The 20,616-nt window shown below is 41.8% G+C and overlaps 1 protein-coding gene across 1 annotated transcript; it reads right to left on the bottom strand.

The window, feature by feature from the left end:
• Positions 1-407: 407 nt before the first annotated feature.
• Positions 408-18,856, bottom strand: LOC109779866 (putative ripening-related protein 6). The gene is made up of 2 exons (XM_020338484.1): positions 18,692-18,856; positions 408-749 (listed from the first exon to the last, which is right to left on the bottom strand). The coding sequence occupies exons 1-2, from the start codon at positions 18,854-18,856 to the stop codon at positions 408-410; spliced, it is 507 nt and encodes a 168-aa protein (XP_020194073.1).
• Between the last annotated feature and the right edge of the window lie 1,760 nt (positions 18,857-20,616).

Raw genomic sequence — 20,616 nt, 5'->3', positions numbered from 1 at the left:
AGCTTTAAAGGAAAAGGAGAACAAAGGATTTGGGAGAATTTGTAGTTATAAGGAGCAAAATACAGACCAAACTCTTACTGGATGATGTTGAAGTATATGTTCATCCTGGGCTACAAACTTCGATAGTCTTGCATACACTGGCTTATACCATAACAAACAATCTTACTTCGATTGGCACTTAATATACTAAGTAGATTATCCGCCACATTATGCATGTACGTCTGCATGTATGTGTGCATGTAGTTTGTTATTTTATTCAGCTGCCTACTCCGCCGTGAAGGCAGGTAAGTAGTAACTACGCTGATACATTGAGGAAAGAGTCTGAAGTCGAAAGTAAATGGCTCGATTTACTGTGAACAGTCTCGTCTTTAGTTCTGTATAAGTACCAGCGCAAATAGCCGTTTCAATTAGACGTCCGACCAGATGACAGACACCTCACCGATACTGGTGTCGAGCCCCATGGCCTTCCACACGGCAGCCGATGTGCTGATCTCGTTGTCGCCGCAGCCATTCTCGCAGTCGTCCACCACCATGGCCTGCACGGTGATCCCACCCGAGCTCTTGATGCTGATCATCTTGCCGCACCGGAGGCCGGGCCCGTACCACTTGGAAGTCATCGACACCAGCAAGAGGTCGTCGCTGTGGTACTGGCCGTCGCACCTCGCCGGCCCGCCCTCCTCTCCTTCCTGGAATCCGTTCACCGACATCACCGCTGGGATGTTGTAGACACCCCCTGCAGCGCATGACACCTGCAGGAAAACAAGAATGCCAAACATCACCACAACCTTGGTGGTGCTCGCCATGATAAATATGAGAGAGTTCCCTCTTGGGCAAGCTTGCAGTTGGCTTGCCCTGGCCGTGTGCATTCTCTCAGAGGTCAGAGCTTATTATATAGCCTAGTGCTGCAGCCTGCAGACAAAACGAGGGACGTAGCTACACATGTGCATGCCGCCCGCCCTCGGGTGACTCGTCGGAACTCATCGTTCAGGCCTACAGGCAAAGTAAGGATTAGCAGACTCTTGCATTGTTAAGACCACGCTTGTTTTTGGATTTTATGGACCAACGGGCAACAGGCCATAGGGAATTACTGCAGAGATTGAGGATATATTGATTTATACTCCCTGATGCAATCACTATTGAGAAAAGGGCAGGGATAATCACTAAAATAAGCAGGGAGTATATATTGATTATTACTCCAGGCAAGAAATAAAGTCCCAATTTCATACTAATTATAATAATCGTCGTTAAGCTAGATAAAGCTTATATATGATTTTAAAAAGCTCCTCTGTATATATATGATTTAAAAAAGCTTGTCTCGAAACAGCGGTTACTTGGTTTTAGTCCTCGAAAGGCAGATAGTTCGTTATTCTCTTACAACAAGAATGGGTTAGAGATATTTACACTAGGAAGATAATTTATTTTTTCAATCATGGCAGTACAGCGAATACCAGAAATAATTAAAATTACATTCAGATGCATAGACCACATAGCGACGATTACAAGCACTGAAGCCAGCCGAAGGCATGCCGCCACCATCGCCCCTCCCTTGCTGGAGCCGGACACAACTGGGAAGATAATGGCTGGTGTATTGCAATGGAGGTATCAATAGTAGCTTAGCCCGTGATTTACCTTATCATATTAACATGATTGTGTAAAAAAGGATTTTATTTGGTTGGCAGTTATTTTCTTACCAAAGGATACAATGGTAAGTCAATAAGAGGTGCAGCAGTTGATGCATTTTTCAAGGAAAGCGGGTAGAATAAACAAAGATTATTTTTATTTTTTTCAGAAAGGAGGATAATCTCTGACCTTTACATCAAGTGATGCACACAGCCACTAGAAAAAAAAATCAAAATCAAAATGGAGAGAGAGAGGGAGAACATATGTAAGATTGGACAAAGGACGAGCGAATACAGAATCTTACGGTCCATTTTAAGTAGGAGATATTTATGTTGATGATATTATTGTGACTAGCTCTCGTAAAAGACCAGATAATGCACTCTTCGAAATGTGATGATATTGCATTAAAGGGCTTGGGATAGCTACATTATCTTCTGGGAATTGTGGTGAAGTTTGTGGGAAATTATGTTATGACAAGAATATTTTTTACAGATTTGCTAACTTGTGTTGGTACTAAAGAATGTAAACTAGGTACCACACATCTTTCAACTTCATAAAAAATGTTACTGGATCAGGGGGAGGCTCTTGGAGGGGTAAATTCCACTAGGTATAGAGGCATAGTTAGTGAAATGCAATACTAACAAGACTAAATATGTCATTCTCTGCTAAAACAGTTTGTCAGTTTCTGCATTCTCCTACTACCTTGCACTAGACACTAGCAAAGAGAATTCTCAGGTATCACATCATCATTGGGATTGAAACTTATTCGTTCATATTCTAGTCCGGTGAGTGCCGTCTCTGATGCAGATTGAGAAGGTTGTCCAGATGACTGGAGGTCAACAAGCGGTTTTGCAAATACTTTTGAAGTAACATTATTTCCTCGAGTACTCATGAGCAAGCAAAGGTGTCCAGATCTATATTCTAGTTGAGTACTCCCTCCGTCCGATGAAGAGTGTACATCTAGCTTCAAAATTTGTCCACAAAAACTGTACTTCTATCTTCCCAATGCATTTTAAAGTAGAAAAAAATACTTCTCTCTCATCACACGGTAATCAAGACCAATAGCAATCTACACATGGTCTTCTTAATTTCTACATGCACTTAGCTCATTGGGGGTTGGGTAATAAAAGAGGAGAGAGATGATGACTTGCACCTTTCCAATGCATTTTAACTTAACTCCCTAATTTGTCCTAAAATTTCTAGATGTACACTCTTCACCAGACGGAGGGAGTACAAATCTCTAGCCAATTGCACGTCCGAGGTATATGGCTTCAGTATTTGTTATTGCGAGCTTTCGGTAATCCCTCTTTTTTCTAAAACTGACTAATACAACATCCACGTTAAGCCACATCATATTCAAAAGAAAAGTGGTTAATTAGATTGTATTGTTGATCAGTCAAGTCCAATACATTTTGGCAGCTCATGACTACGAATTGTCATATCTTAGTAAAACATTGTCTCTTCATGAAAAGACACGTCCATGGTGAAAAAATGTCCCTTCATAGGAAGGCATGCCCATTGGTGAATGAGAAGAAGTGCATACTTGTAGATTAACTACACGTTACAAGATTTTGTTTGTAACTTCTAAAAGATTCGACCATTAAAATTGCCTTGATTGGCCTGAATACTAAACTACTAAAAATTAACATTTCAATTTATTTATGCAACTTTCTACATTTAAAATTTACTAAAAACATTGAATAGTACCTGCAACAAAGCGCGGGTTTTACACTAGTTCATCCTAAATCAACAACAGTATGGTCTGATAATCTTGGTGCAATGTATTTGTAGGGACACCTAGTGTTCCATGCCAGAACGAAGCACATTGAAGTGCATTATCAGTTTTTTTGCGAGAGAGTGGCTGATAAATTATTGAATACACATGCGGTCATATTGTAGACAAATTTACAAAGGTACTTCTATAAGTTGAGATTGAGAGCGGAAGAGAACTGGGCAATAGCCCAGTGGCAAGCTCGCAGTGGCCTGGTCTTGTACACCGACTGATTATTCATAGTTGAGAGTTTTCAGTTGCACTAGATATGCACACGTTGAAAATGTAAAACTTGAGTCTAGAGCTATTAAATGTGTGTTTGTTGGTTACACTTCAGTAGTAAAAGGATACATGTTATGGAATCCTGAAACTAATAAGGTTTCTGTGAGCAGAAGTGTTGTTTTCAATGAATCTGTTATGTATCATGATGATTTGTCCACCGATACTTTTGATGTAGAGCCACACGGAGTTACTGTGCATGTGGAGAACCTTGATGAGGAGGAAAATGTAATTGCTGATAATGATGATGTTTCTTTAGATGCACATGTTGATGATAATGTAGATGATGCTCCAAATACAGAGGTTCATGATGATGATGATGATGATGATGTGCAGTACTCACCCCCTTTTTTGCAGCTACAAATTCTGTCTCGTGCGGATGGCAGGAGAAAGAGAGTCATTAAGAAAACTAAAGCCTAATTGAAGAGTGTGACATTGTTCATTATGCTTTCAGTTGTGCAGAATAGGTTGAGAACATCCATGCGTGAGCCGTCCACATACACTGAAGTAGTTTTTTCCGTGACTGTGAGAAGTGGACTACTGCTATGCAGGAAGAGATAGAGTCACTTGAGAAAAATGGCACATGAGATGTTGTGCGCTTACCTAAACAAAAGAAGACAATTCACTGCAAATGGATCTTCAAAAGAAAGAAGGGTTTGTCTCCTAGTGAGTTTGCGAGGTTTAAGGCAAGGTTACTGGCTAAGGGCTTCAATCAGATACCAGGCATTGATTATAATAATCTGTTTTGTCCAGCTGTGAAGCATAGTTCCTGATACGTCTCCAGCGTATCTATAATTTTCGATTGTTCGATGTTGTTATAGTACCAATCTTGGATGTTTTATATGCAATTATGTATCATTTTTGGGGACTAACCTATTAACCTTGTGTCAAGTGCCAGTTGCTGTTTTTTGCTAGTATTTAGCTTTTCAGAAAATCAGTACCAAACGGAGTCCAAACGCTACAAAACATTTTGATGATGTTTTCTAGACCCAGAGAGACCCTAGAAGCTTCGGGAGAAAGCCTGAGAAGTCATGAGGGAGCGACAAGCTCGGGAGGTGCGCCCCAGGCGGCACCCACGAGGCTTGTGGGGCCATCGTGACACCCCTTGACCTAATTCCGTCTCTATAAATTCTCAAATATTCCCAATACATCAGAGATCCACCAGAAACACTTTCTCCGCCGCCGCAAGTCTCTGTTCTTCTGCGATCCCATCTGGAGGCCTTCTCGAGTACTCTGTTGGAGGGGGTTGATCACGGAGGGCTTTGATACGTCTCCAACATATCTATAATTTATGAAGTATTCATGCCATGCTTACGACAATTTTATATGGTTTTGGTATGATTTGGATGGAACTAACCTGGAGTAACGTTGTTTTCAGCAGAACTACCATCGTGTTGTTTTTTGTGCAGAAATAAAAGTTCTCCAGATGCAACGAGACTTTTTGATGTTTTTTTCTGAACAAAAGAGGCACTAGAAGCTTCGTCGGAGGACCAGAAGGTGAAGGAGGTGAGCACAAGACACCTGGGCGCGCCAGGAGGTCCAGGCGCGCCCAGGTGGGTTGTGCCCACCTCGAGGCCCACCTTCGCGTGAAATCGACGCCAAAAAATCCTATAAATAGGAAAACCATCAGAAATGACCCTAAATCAGAAGTTCCGCCGCCGCAAGCCTCTGTAGCCATGAAAAATCAATCTAGACCCCATTCTGGTACTCTGTCGGAGTGGGAAATCATCACCGGTGGCCATCTTCATCATCCCGTTGACCGCCATGATGAGGAGGGAGTAGTCCACCCTCGGGGCTGAGGGTTTGTACCAGTAGCTATGTGTTTAATCTCTCTCTCTCTCTCTCTCTCTCTCTCTCTCGTGTTCTTGAGATGTCACGATCCTGATGTATCGCGGGCTTTGTCAATATAGTTGGATCATATGGTGTTCCTCCATTTCTATCTTGTTGTGATGAATTGAGTTTTCCCTTTGAGATTTCGTTTATCGGATTGAATACTGATAACCCACAAGTATAGGGGATCGTTTGTAGACTTTTTCGATAAATAAGAGTGTCAAACCCAACGAGGAGCTAAAGGTAGAACAAATATTCCCTCAAGTTCTATCGACCACCGATACAACTCTACGCACGCTTTACGTTCGCTTTACCTAGAACAAGTATGAAACTAGAAGTACTTTGTAGGTGTGATAGGATATGTTTGCAAGATAATAAAGAGCATGTAATAAAAGCTAGGGGCTGTTTGGATAAAGACACAACTAAGTTAGTTTTAGTAGAGAGCTTTTTGCAAGGAGAAGGTTATTTGTCCCTAGGCAATCGATAACTAGACCGATAATCATTATTGCAATTTTGTATGAGGGAGAGGCATAAGCTAACATACTTTCTCTCCTTGGATCATATGCACTTATGATTGGAACTCTAGCAAGCATCCGCAACTACTAAAGATCATTAAGGTAAAACCCAACCATAGCATTATAAGGCATCAAGTCCTCTTTACTCCCACACGCAAACAACTTACTTACTTGGGTCTGTGCTTCTGTCACTCACGCCACCCACCATAAGAAAATCATGAACATATTGCAAACCCTACAGCAGGGATCCCTCATGCTTGCGCGACATGGAGGGCACCATAGGACAACACCAATAATAAAACATGCAACTCAAACCAATCACGATCATCAATTAACCCATAGGAGAAAACGGATCTACTCAAACATCATAGGATAGCCATACGTCATTGGAAAATAATATATAGCGTTGAGCACCATGTTTAAGTAGAGATTACAGCAGGTAAAAGAGGGGTTACACCGCTGCATAGAGGGGGGAAGAGTTGGTGATGATGGTGGTGAAGTTTTTGGTGTAGATCGTTGTCGCGATGATGGCACTACTAGGGAAAACCCTAGTGGTAGCGCGGGTTTTGGGGATATCAGCAGCGCGGGCAGCCGCGCTACTAATAAGGCGCTACAGCTAACTGTTAGTAGAAGCGCGGTCTGTACCCGCGCTACTACTATTGACTATATCTGCAGCGCTTTTCCAGAACACGCTACTATTAATTAGCTGTAGCGCTTTCCTAGCCCCGCGCCGCTACTATGTGTTTCATCACCCCCCCTTCCTACCCAGTTTCAGTTTCAATAAACTGCAATTTCCAGATACTAGGTACTACTAGATATCAATTTCATAAAGCATTATAGGTATTAGGTAGTACTACCTCCGTTCCAAATTACTCGTCGTGGTTTTAGTTCAAATTTGAACTGAAACCACGACGAGTAATTTGGAACGGAGGGAGTACTAGATAACAATTTCATATATAGTCTACATGCATCCTCAAGCAGTACAAGGTGATATCGACGACGATCATCATATGTAGTTCTAGATGATATCGACGACGATCATCATATGTAGTTCTACATGATATAGCCACACACACACATGTTGTTCTAGATGATATCGACGACGATCATCATCCTGAAGCCTGGGCGGTGGGCGTTCCTGATAGTAATTAGGATAGCCTGTCCAACACGAAGATTCTTGCCAACGAGGAATCTCTTCCACCCAACCGAGTTTAAGTGTGTGCGACCGTCTGTGTCCATGCGGTAAGTACAGGTTGTGACAGAGCCCCTTGCGGTAAGGCGTAGTCCAGCTGAGCCTTCTTCATCAGGCTCGACACCACAACTCACAGATAGGTTCTTTGGCAATTTCTGAATAAGAAAAACATATCAATTAATAAATGGCCTCGCACATACTCTTGCAAATATATTTCTATTAAGTATAGATTTCTACACTATCAAAAGACACAGTACTACGCATTTGTACTAATTAAGCATGAATTCTACTAATAAGTATATATGGATTATCTACACTATTAATAGTTCCTTGGATTCTACACTAATAAGCATGTGATCTGACTCTACACTAAAGCATATCATCGACTAGATTCCACAAAGCATATCATTGGACTCTGCACTAAGCATATCATCGGATTCACTAAGCATATCATCGGATAATTTGCATTTGTAAGTATAACAATAAAGCATATATATATATCATCAAATTACTACAGTCAGTATAACATACCATTTCATGCCGATCGACCATGGTACTTGTCAGGCGGGTCACGAATGGCACCCCGACAAAGTCATCACGTGGCGGAATTATGTCCCATAGGTTGCACACCTCCTCCTCGCTCAGCCTCATTCTTTGAGCTACGATGGCTTCATGAAGTGGGTTGTCATCATCTTCATCAAGTGGGTCCTCATTATCTTCATCATCTTCGTCATCTTCATCATCTTCCACCAGGTTGATATAAATGACAGCCAGCTTGGGTCTTTCTGCTCTGAAGGAGAAGCTGATCAACTCACCACCAGTAAGACGCATGTGGGCGAGGAAACGGGCCCATCCATCTCCTCCAATCTACGACATATTGCGTCCTTTCTCGACCTCCATAGTGTACGGTGATACGTCTCCAACGTATCTATAATTTTTCATTGTTCCATGCTATTATATTATTTGTTTTGGATGTTTATGGGCTTTATTAAACACTTTTATATTATTTTTGTGACTAACCTATTAACCCAGAGCCCAGTGCCAGTTCCTGTTTTTCCCTTGTTTCAGTGTTTTGAAGAAAAGGAATATCAAACGGAGTCCAAACGGAATGAAACCTTCAGAAAAGTTATTTTTGGAAAGAAAGCAATACGGGAGACTTGGAGTGCACGTCAGGGGATCAACGAGGGGAGCACGAGGCAGGGGGGCGCGCCCACCCCCCTAGGCACGCCCTCCACCCTCGTGGGCCCCTCGTGGCTCCCCTTACCGACTTCTTTCGCCTATATATTCTCATATACCCTAAAACCTTCGGGGAACAGAATAGACCGGGAGTTCCGCCGCCGCAAGCCTCTATAGCCACCAAAAACCAATCGGGGCCCTGTTCCGGCACCCTGCTGGAGGGGGGGATCCCTCACCAGTGGCCATCTTCAGCATCCCGGCGCTCTCCATGATGAGGAGGGAGTAGTTCACCCTCGGGGCTGAGGGTATGTACCAGTAGCTATGCGTTTGATTTCTCTCTCTCATGTTCTTGAGGTGATCCGATCTTGATGTATCGCGAGCTTTGCTATTATAGTTGGATCTTATGATGTTTCTCCCCCTCTACTCTCTTTTAATGGATTGAGTTTTCCCTTTGAAGTTATATTATCGGATTGAGTCTTTAAAGGATTTGAGGACACTTGATGTATGTCTTGCGTGGGATACCCGTGGTGACAATGGGTTATACTATTGATCCACTTGATGTATGTTTTGGTGATCAACTTGCGGGTTCCGCCCATGAACCTATGCATAGGGGTTGGCACACATTTTCGTCTTGACTCTCCGGTAGAAACTTTGGGGCACTCTTTGAGGTTCTATGTGTTGGTTGAATAGACGAATTTGAGATTGTGTGATGCATATCGTATAATCATACCGACGGATACTTGAGGTGACATTGGAGTGTCTAGGTGACATTAGGGTTTTGGTTGATGTGTGTCTTAAGATGTTATTTTACTACGAACTCTAGGGCTGTTTGTGACACTTATAGGAATAGCCCAATGGATTGATCGGAAAGAATAACTTTGAGGTGGTTTCGTACCCTACCATAATCTCTTCGTTTGTTCTCCGCTATTAGCGACTTTGGAGTGACTCTTTGTTGCATGTTGAGGGATATTTATATGATCCAATTATGTTATTATTGTTGAGAGAACTTGCACTAGTGAAAGTATGAACCCTAGGCCTTGTTTCCTAGCATTGCAATACCGTTTACGCTCACTTTTATCGTTAGTTACCTTGCTGTTTTTATATTTTAAGATTACAAAAACCTATATCTACCATCCATATTGCACTTGTATCACCATCTCTTCGCCGAACTAGTGCACCTATACAATTTACCATTGTATTGGGTGTGTTGGGGACACAAGATACTCTTTGTTATTTGGTTGCAGGGTTGTTTGAGAGAGACCATCTTCAACCTACGCCTCCCACGGATTGATAAACCTTAGGTCATCCACTTGAGGGAAATTTGCTACTGTCCTACAAACCTCTGCACTTGGAGGCCCAACAACGTTTACAAGGAGAAGGTTGCGTAGTAGACATCAAGCAGTTTCTGGCGCCGCTGCCGGGGAGGTGAGTGCTTGAAGGTATATCTTTAGATCTTGCAATTGAATCTTTTAGTTTCTTGTTTTATCACTAGTTTAGTCTATAAAAAAAACTACAAAAAAATGGAATTGAGTTTGTCTCATACGCTTCATCTTTTTAATATCTTTCGTGAGTATGATGGAAAGGAAAATTGTGCCAAAGTACTAGAAGAAGAATTACACAGAATGCTTGGCATAAAATATATGAATGATGAGCATGATTGCAATGTTGTTAGTATGAACTCCTTGAATATCGATAGTACTAATGATGATTGCACTAGTCATGATGAAAATATCTCTTATAAGCATGTCGATTTTTGTGGAGTGTATTGGGTTTGCAAGTACACACCAAATAGGGAAGATAGATATTGCAAGAGGCATAAGCATTTAGAAACTAAATTGTTGCAAGAAAGGCTAGATGTTTGTGCTGAAAATTTATTTTTTCTTAGCCGTACTTGTGAACTTTGCAATGAACATGATCATTTCAGTACCCAATGCAAATTGTTTCATGATCGTATCGTGTCCAAAAATTGTGATGACTTGATTTCCCTTACACATCATAATGAACTTAGTTTTCTCTTGGGTTATGAAGAAATGAAACGTATAACTAAGGTCATTCCAGAATTTGCCCTTGATAGAGTTCTTCATTTTGATCTAGAGGAAATTTATATGTATTGCATGGTGAATTGCATTGGAAATCCTTATATTGCCAACTACATAAAGAAAAGAAAACAAATAGAAGATGAAGAGAATACTAAAGAAAGGGAAGAGACTTCCCAATATCCTCCTATTATTTCTTATGATGAATCAGGTAACGAGGAGGAGCCTTCTATTCAACCAATCTCATTAATAAGGATCTCCAAAAAGAGGATTGAACCCACACATGGTGTGGTGAAGAAGAAGAAAAGAAAAGGTAAGAGAGGTAAAAAGATATCTCTCCCAAATAATGTTGCTCCTATTATTGTTGTGCCCCATGAAAATGAATCAAAAATAATTATGGAAGATGATGCACTTGATGATGATCTTGTTATGCCTATTGCTTGTTGTGATCATTATGATTGGGAAGATAATGATACTTCTTATGATCTTGAAAATCGTTTTGGCACTTGCTTGGAAGAATATGATAATTGCTATACTATTGGTGCTATCCATACTATTAATGATGAGAGTGATTATGCTTATGATATGAAAAGGCCCAAGCTTGGGGAAGCTATGTTTGATGAGGATGACATATTTGAGAATATATTTGCTGAAATTAATGTTTGTCCCAAGCTTGGGGATGCTATGTTTAATAATGATGATATTTTTAGCCTCCCAAGTTTTGATATGCAAAGTTGTTATGATGATAGCATGCCTTCTACCTATGCTGATTATATTGATGAAAGTTGGTTTGGAAGAGTGTCAACTTTAGGAAGTAATGATCCCACTATTTTGGAGGATGTTGAATCTTATAATATTTATGAAAGTGGATTTGGAGAGGTCATGACTTTATTTAGTGATGAGTCCACTATGTTGGAAGAGGTTTCAATCGATTATGATGAGAACAAAGTTGCTACTTATGATGATTATTGTGATGAAACTTATGCTATAAGAAGTAGTGATGATTATATTTATCAAAATTGTCATGATTATGATTACCCTTTTTTTGAACATTAATCTTTTAATGTGGAAACAATTTATAGTATTCAAGTCTCTTTTGATACTCCCACTATTCCGAATGAGAAGAATTTTGCTTATGTGGAGAGTAGTAAAATTTCTATGCAAGCAGATCATGAAAAGAATGATTTAGGTGCTGGTTATATTGTTGAATTCATTCATGATGCTACTGAAAGTTATTATGAGGGAGGAATGTATGCTTGTAGGAATTGCAATAATATCAAGTTTCCTCTCTATGTGCTTAAAGTTTTGAAGTTATGCTTGTTTTACCTTCCTATGCAAGTTGATTCTTGTTCCCATAAGTTGTTTGCTCACAAAATCCCTATGCATAGGAAGTTGGTTAGACTTAAATGTGCTAGTCATATTCTTCATTATGCTCTCTTTATGTTTCAATTCTTATCTTTTATGTGAGCATCATTGAAATCATCATGCCTAGCTAGGGGCGTTAAACGTTAGCGCTTGTTGGGAGGCAACCCAACTTTATTTTAGTTTCTTGCTTTTTGGTTCTGTTTAGGAATAAATAATCTATCTAGCCTCTGGTTAGATGTGGTTTTATGATTTATTTAGTGTTTGTGCCAAGTAAGACCTATAGGATCTTCTTGGATGATAATTATTTGATCTTGCTGAAAATTCCAGAAACCTTCTGTTCACAAAAAACAATTGTTAAAAATCACCAGAACGTGATAAAATGCTGATTCTAATTTCAGCAGATCAATAATCAAATTATCTAGGTCGTCCTATTTTGGTAGAATGTTTTGAGTTCCAGAAGTTTGCGTTAGTTACAGATTACTACAGACTGTTCTGTTTTTGACAGATTCTGTTTTTCGTGTGTTGTTTGCTTATTTTGATGACTCTATGGCTAGTAAAATAGTTTATAAACCATAGAGAAGTTGGAATACAGTAGGTTTGACACCAATATAAATAAAGAATGAGTTCATTACAGTACCTTGAAGTGGTGTTTTGTTTTCTTTCGCTAACGGAGCTTACGAGTTTTCTGTTGAGTTTTGTGTTGTGAAGTTTTCAAGTTTTGGGTGAAGATTCGATGGACTATGGAATAAGGAGTGGCAAGAGCCTAAGCTTGGGGATGCCCAAGGCACCCCAAGGTAATATTCAAGGACATCCAAGAGCCTAAGCTTGGGGATGCCCCGGATGGCATCCCCTCTTTCGTCTTCGTTCATCGGTAACTTTACTTGGAGCTATATTTTTATTCACCACATGATATGTGTTTTGCTTGGAGCGTCATTTTATTTTCTTTAGCTTTGCTTGCTGTTTAAATAAAATACCAAGATCTGAAATTCTTAAATGAGAGAGTCTTCTCATAGCTACATAATTATTCGACTACTCATTGATCTTCACTTATATCTTTTGGAGTAGTTTGTTGTTTGCTCTAGTGCTTCACTTATACCCTTTTAGAGCACGGCGGTGGTTTCATTTTGAAGAAATATATGAACTCTCATGCTTCACTTATATTATTTTGAGAGTATTTAGAACAGCATGGTAATTTGCTTTGGTTATGAATTTAGTCCTAATATGATGGGCATCCAAGAGGGATATAATAAAAACTTTCATATAAAGTGCATTGAATATTATGAGAAGTTTTATTCTTTATGATTGTTTTGAGATATGAAGATGGTGATATTAGAGTCATGCTAGTTGAGTAGTTGTGAATTTGAGAGATACTTGTGTTAAAGTTTGTGATTCCCGTAGCATGCACGTATGGTGAACCGTTATGTGATGAAGTCGGAGCATGATTTATTTATTGATTGTCCTCCTTATGAGTGGCGGTCGGGGACGAGTGATGGTATTTTCCTACCAATCTATCCCCCTAGGAGCATGCGCGTAGTACTTCGTTTCGATAACTAATAGATTTTTGCAATAAGTATGTGAGTTCTTTATGACTAAGGTTGAGTCCATGGATTATACGCACTCTCACCCTTCCATCATTGCTAGCCTCTCTAATACCGCGCACTTTTCGCCGGTATCATACACCCACCATATACCTTCCTCAAAACAGCCACCATACCTACCTATTATGGCATTTCCATAGCTATTTCGAGATATATTGCCATGCAACTTTCCACCGTTCCGTTTATTATGACACGCTCCATCATTGTCATATTGCTTTCGATGATCATGTAGTTGACATCGTATTTGTGGCAAAGCCACCTTACCTAAATTCTTTCATACATGTCACTCATGAGTCATTGCACATCCCGATACACCGCCGGAGGCATTCATATAGAGTCATATTTTGTTCTAAGTATCGAGTTGTAATTCTTGAGTTGTAAGTAAATAAAAGTGTGATGATCATCATTATTAGAGCATTGTCCAAGTGAGGAAAGGATGATGGAGACTATGATTCCCCCACAAGTCGGGATGAGACTCCGGACAAAAAATAAAATAAAATAAAAAAAGGGAAAAAAGAGGCCATAAAAAAAGAGAAAAAGCCCAAACAAAAAAATAAAATAAAAAAATGAGAGAAAAAGAGAGAAGGGACAATGCTAGTATCCTTTTACCACACTTGTGCTTCAAAGTAGCACTATGATCTTCATGATAGAGAGTGTCTTATGTTGTCACTTTCATATACTAGTGGGAATCTTTCATTATATAACTTGGCTTGTATATTCCAATGATGGGCTTCCTCAAAATGCCCTAGGTCTTCGTGAGCAAGCGAGTTGGATGCACACCCACTTAGTTTATTTTGTTGAGCTTTCATATACTTATAGCTCTAGTGCATCCGTTGCATGGCAATCCCTACTCACTCACATTTATATCTATTTATGGGCATCTCCATAGCCCGTTGATACGCCTAGTTGATGTGAGACTTTCTTCTCCCTCCTTTTTGCCTTCTCCACAACCACCATTTTATTCCACATATAGTGCTATGTCCATGGCTCACGCTCATGTATTGCGTGAAGATTGAAAAAGTTTGAGAACACCAAAAGTATGAAACAATTGCTTGTCTTGTCATTGGGGTTGTGCATGATTTAAATACTTTGTGTGGTGAAGATAGAGCATAGCCAGACTATATGATTTTGTAGGGATGACTTTCTTTGGCCATGTTATTTTGAGAAGACATAGTTGCTTAGTTAGTATGCTTGAAGTACTATTATTTTTATGTCAATATTAAACTTTTGTCTTGAATCTTATGGATCTGAATATTCATGCCACAATAAAGAAAATTACATTGATAAATATGTTAGGTAGCATTCCACATCAAAAATTCTGTTTTTATCATTTACCTACTCGAGGACGAGCAGGAATTAAGCTTGGGGATGCTGATACGTCTCCAACGTATCTATAATTTTTGATTGTTCCATGCTATTATATTATCTGTTTTGGATGTTTATGGGCTTTATTAAACACTTTTATATTATTTTTCGGACTAACCTATTAACCCAGAGCCCAGTGCCAGTTCTTGTTTTTCCCTTGTTTCAGTGTTTCGAAGAAAAGGAATATCAAACGGAGTCCAAACGGAATGAAACCTTCGGAAAAGTTATTTTTTGAAAGAAAGCAATACGGGAGACTTTGAGTGCACGTTAGGGGATCAACGAGGGGAGCACTAGGCAGGGGGGCGCGCCCTCCACCCTCATGGGCCCCTCGTGGCTCCCCTTACCGACTTCTTTCGCCTATATATTCCCATATACCCTAAAACCTTCGGGGAACAGAATAGATCGGGAGTTCCGCCGCCGCAAGCCTCTGTAGCCACCAAAAACCAATCGGGACCCTGTTCCGGCACCCTGCCGGAGGGGGGATCCCTCACCGGTGGCCATCTTCATCATCCCGGCGCTCTCCATGACGAGGAGGGAGTAGTTCACCCTCGGGGCTGAGGGTATGTACCAGTAGCTATGTGTTTGATTTCTCTCTCTCGTGTTCTTGAGGTGATACGATCTTGATGTATCGCGAGCTTTGCTATTATAGTTGGATCTTATGATGTTTCTCCCCCTCTACTCTCTTGTAATGGATTGAGTTTTCCCTTTGAAGTTATATTATCGGATTGAGTCTTTAAAGATTTGAGAACACTTGATGTATGTCTTGCGTGGGATACCCGTGGTGACAATGGGGTATTCTATTGATCCACTTGATGTATGTTTTGGTGATCAACTTGCGGGTTCCGCCCATGAACCTATGCATAGGGGTTACCTATGCATAGGGGTTGCCACACGTTTTCGTCTTGACTCTCCGGTAGAAACTTTGGGGCTATGTGTTGGTTGAATAGATGAATTTGAGATTGTGTGATGCATATCGTATAATCATACCCACGGATACTTGAGGTGACATTGGAGTATCTAGGTGACATTAGGGTTTTGGTTGATGTGTGTCTTAAGGTGTTATTTTACTACGAACTCTTGGGCTGTTTGTGACACTTATAGATCGGAAAGAATAACTTTGAGGTGGTTTCGTACCCTACCATAATCTCTTCGTTTGTTCTCCGCTATTAGCGACTTTGGAGTGACTCTTTGTTGCATGTTGAGGGATATTTATATGATCCAATTATGTTATTATTGTTGAGAGAACTTGCACTAGTGAAAGTATGAACCCTAGGCCTTGTTTCCTAGCATTGCAATACCGTTTACGCTCACTTTTATCATTAGTTACCTTGCTGTTTTTATATTTTAAGATTACAAAAACCTATATCTACCATCCATATTGCACTTGTATCACCATCTCTTCGCCGAACTAGTGCACCTATACAATTTACCATTGTATTGGGTGTGTTGGGGACACAAGAGACTCTTTGTTATTTGGTTGCAGGGTTGTTTGAGAGAGACCATCTTCAACCTACGCCTCCAACGGATTGATAAACCTTAGGTCATCCACTTGAGGGAAATTTGCTACTGTCCTACAAACCTCTGCACTTGGAGGCCCAACAACGTCTAGAAGGAGAAGGTTGCGTAGAAGACATCATATGGCCCCCCAGGAGCCTCAAATGTCACAGTGTCTCCTGTCAGCTTGTTGAATTTCAACCTCACATTGCATGGGACGATCTGTGTAAAAAAAGAAAAATGACACAATGCAGTAATGCCAACACTAAAAATAAAATAGTTGTTACATTTCATCTAATTTCTTACCGCCGCAAGACGAAAACTCGGCTGGAAGTAGACGCCTGTGTCACCCCGGCTCAGAGCAACCGGTTTACCTTGCATTGCCAGCCCATAGATCAAGTCTTCTGGCAATACACAACAACATGGTACAGAAACAACCGCTTTATTGAAGCTAGCGGATTACATAAGTCTCATATTACATCGAGATACGAGGCCAAGCGGCACACTCGGTGCGGCTGGACAGTATGTACATTATTTAATGAACATGACGAGGGCCTCGATCACACAAAGTACACGGCAGCGGAAGAACGACGAAGTGGAAACTCCATAGCACCAGGACACCGACGTGGACACGGCCTAGACGCGAGATGTGCTCCGATGCGAACCGACTTGCCTGAAAGCTAGCATGACACGCCAGGTCAGTACATTGAATGTAATTGCAAGCTCACAACAAACATAAGCACGATGACAAACAATATCATGACAATTAATCAGGTTAATGCAATACGAGAAATACTAGTGATGTGGTGAAACCAACATATGCACCAAGTCTCGCGGACTCGCTTACCAGACGAGTTACCTTGTAACCGAACGGTGACCATACCTGGGTCACAACTGAAACCAATCACTCATGATGCAACTCATGAGTTCATGAATCATCACGAAGCCAGTGCCAACAACAATCATTTAGTGTCCATGATTAATTATAAGAGTTGATCCATGGTGTGACTTACTTCCGAGCAATGCCCATAACCGAGGACGCGGCTATCGATAGATTAAATACACTCTGCAGAGGTAGCGCACTTTACCCACACCACGGAACCCATGGCCTCGCACTCCCATTCGGGTGGACCAACGGCGTTCCGACGAAACCCTCCCCTTGTTGTGACACTCTATCAGCCACTCCGACCAACTCCCTCTCGGGGCTAGGTCTTGGGTGGCCCCGTGCCTACTAATGGCACCAACGGCCACCGTCATGGCAAAAACGGTCCCAAACGGGGACAAGGTACCATAAAAACAAAACGAGCACACAAGGTTATGTCTGCTTACCGGGCCAGGTTATGCACGCCCATAACCTTCCCTCGCGGGAGGCACCGGTGAGAGGCACAACAAAGGACCGAATCAAGACCCCCCCCATAAGGTAAATGTGGTCGCACTACGTAAACCCGATTCGGTGGCACCATGACGTGATCAGCATTATATTCAAGTTGGACTTAATCAGGTTTAACTTTGAAATAAAAACTTTATATAAAAACCCATACTATGCCATGGTCATGCAACTAATCGACATGCAAAGCTAGCAACTCATAGATACGGATCAACATAATTATCTTGGACTACTCAGGATAAAAAACTTTACTCGTTCTACCTCATTTTTATTATCATGCAATATTTTGATTAACTCATAATTCATATGAATATATCACTTAATAAAAGAACTATCATTATTTATCATAGCAATATAACTAAGGCAAATTTTTATTCTACTTGACCAAACTAGTCCATGCATTCAACCAGTAACTTAAACAAGCATTTCAAGCATGATAAAGTAACTAGCACCTAACAAAATTTATTTAGCAAATTTTTAAATGCAAATAAGAACTCATATTCAAGTAGAAAATCATAGATATTGAAATAACACCATCCAAATGCTGGTGTGGCTTGCCTTAGTGCAGAGGAGGATCACACTCCTCCTGGTTGGCTTCAAGACAAGTCTCTGCTTCTGAAAATATTTAAAAAATACAAAAACAAATATCAAAAACCAATCTGAAAATCACCAAAAATTCTAGACAGCAAGGAAAAAAATCCACATTTCGGTGTGCTGCTAGAGCTTTCTGAAATAAAGACGATGCAAAAAGAATCAACTCATTTGGACTTATAGGCTAGAAGTTGTGGCTGGTCAAATTTTAGTCAAAATCTGATTAAATTTGAATAATTCAGAAAATCCTGGGGGGTGACTTCGAAGGCATAAAGAGGGAGTACGCATCCACTCGTACCGCTTCGGGCGCGAGTGGTGAGGCTGACGCTGGGCCCCACCTGTCAGGAGAGAGAGAGAGAGAGAGGGAGAGAAAGATCAGAGCGCGATGGTGCTTCGCCGGAACTTACGCCGGTGAGGAGTGGGTTTGGGGCTAAACCAGAGGGATAGAAACGAAGAGGCTTCCACGGCGCACCTGCCCGTACCCGTGGCTTGCCGTGGGATGGCCGGAGCTGCTCGCAGTCAAGCTCGCAAGCGACGGTGGCGGACGACACTTGCCGGAGAGGAAGAAGGCGACGGTGAGAGGCGGCTCCGAGGGCTCAGCAGCGTCCAGGCGGCACCGGAGGATCCCCAATGCCATGCCCGAGAGGTTGGTCGAGCTCGAGGGGCACCGGAGCGAGGTGGCTGGGCTGCGGAGGTCTCCGGAGATCTCTGGTCGGGGTCGACTGCCAGAGGCCTACCCGACCGGGCTACGGTGCTCCTACGTGGTCGTGGCTGTGGTGAGGAGTGGTGTGAGGCTTGGAAGCGAGGAGAGGGGCTCTATATATAGCCGGAGCGAGAGGGGGGTAATGTCGCGCCGCCGGAGTGCTCTAGAAGTCGGCGAACGGCGACGAAAGGCGCCAGTGTAAGGGGGCAAGGTTTCAGTGTCAAGGCGGAGGTTGTCCACGCTCGCGGACGAGCACAGGGAGCAGTGGAGAAGAGGACAAGGGCACGAGCGCACTGTGGCGTTTGGCCGCGACGTGCCCGTGCTCGCTGCGGCATCTCCGGCGTCAGCGAGCGCCAGGGAGGGATCATGGATGATGGGTCGAGGCTGGTGGCGCGGCGCGGCAGTCGTCGGCGAGCTCTGGCTCGAGCACGCGCCGAACAGAAGTGTTGGCGCTACCCAGAGCGTGTCGAACACGTGCCAGACGTTGTGTCCTCACGCGGTCTCCGCCCTGGCATGGTCACAACGGCGCCCACGCGCAGCCAAACCATGTCTGGGTTAAAGTCCACGCAGTGTTTAGTCTAGAGGAGCTAAGGACACATCACCAGGCCGACCAGATTTGACGCAACCAACTTGGCAAGTTTCTGACTAGGAACTTGGTCGCCAAGTTTGGCTAGCTTCTACATGGCAATTAGAGCTTATCTCCTGGGGTTAAGGGTTTCTTAGGAGGGTAATTAGGCTCAAGAACAATCAGGGCCAAAAGATCAAGGAAAAATGCACTTGTTGTACAAAGTGCATTTATGAACCAGAAGAGAAATTATTTTCTATAGAAAAAATATTACAAAAAGTCATGCAATATTTTTGCTTGGGAAGGTGTGCCAAGGTCCAAAGAATATTCAGGAATCATTTTGCGATTTTTGGAGCAATAAAAATGAGGGTTGCTTTGGAGCACTAGTTTCTGAAAAGAGTTTCAGAGAGGAAAATGAATATTTTTCTTTCATGAAAAATATTGGTTTGATTATTTTGGGGATTTATCAGAGAAATAAGGTTGAATGAGAAGTAGATAGGTCACTTGGGTGAAAGTCAAGGGCATGCCCAAATGACAAGTCCATTTGAATTGATTCCAAAAATCCAAATCAAGGCAAAGGCAAAAACCAAGTGCGGAAAAAGAGAGAAGGAAAAATCCAGGCTGTCACAAACCTCCCCCACTTAGGATGAATCTCGTAATCGAGATTCGGTTGCTTGGGAAAACAATTCTTGGTATGTAGTCCTTAAAAATTCCTCTCTTTCCCAGGTTGCTTCCTCCTCGGTGTGATGCTCCCACTGAACCTTGTAAAACCTTATTTCTTTGCTGCGAGTGATTCTCTCTGTCTTATCCAATATTCTGATTGGCCTTTCCTCATATGTCAAATCCTTAGCCAATTCTATCTCTGCCATATCAGTCCTTTTCTCCAGTCGCGAGATGCATCTCCTTAGCTGCAAGATATGAAACACATTGTGTACTTCTGACAGTTCGGGTGGCAATTCCAACTGATAGGCAGCTGTTCCGACTCTGGCCATGACTGGAAACGGACCGATGTATCTGGGTGCCAATTTTCCACGGGTCTGAAAGCTCTTGACTCCTTTCATAGGGGTGACTCGGAGATGTACGTGTTCTCCGGGTTCGAAGCTGATCTGTCGGTGTTTAGCGTCATAAT

Source organism: Aegilops tauschii, chromosome 6 (assembly GCF_002575655.3).
Source record: "Aegilops tauschii subsp. strangulata cultivar AL8/78 chromosome 6, Aet v6.0, whole genome shotgun sequence".
Classification (NCBI taxonomy): Eukaryota; Viridiplantae; Streptophyta; class Magnoliopsida; order Poales; family Poaceae; genus Aegilops; species Aegilops tauschii.
Note: the sequence above shows the minus strand (reverse complement) of the source record. Positions and strands in the feature narration are given on the sequence as shown.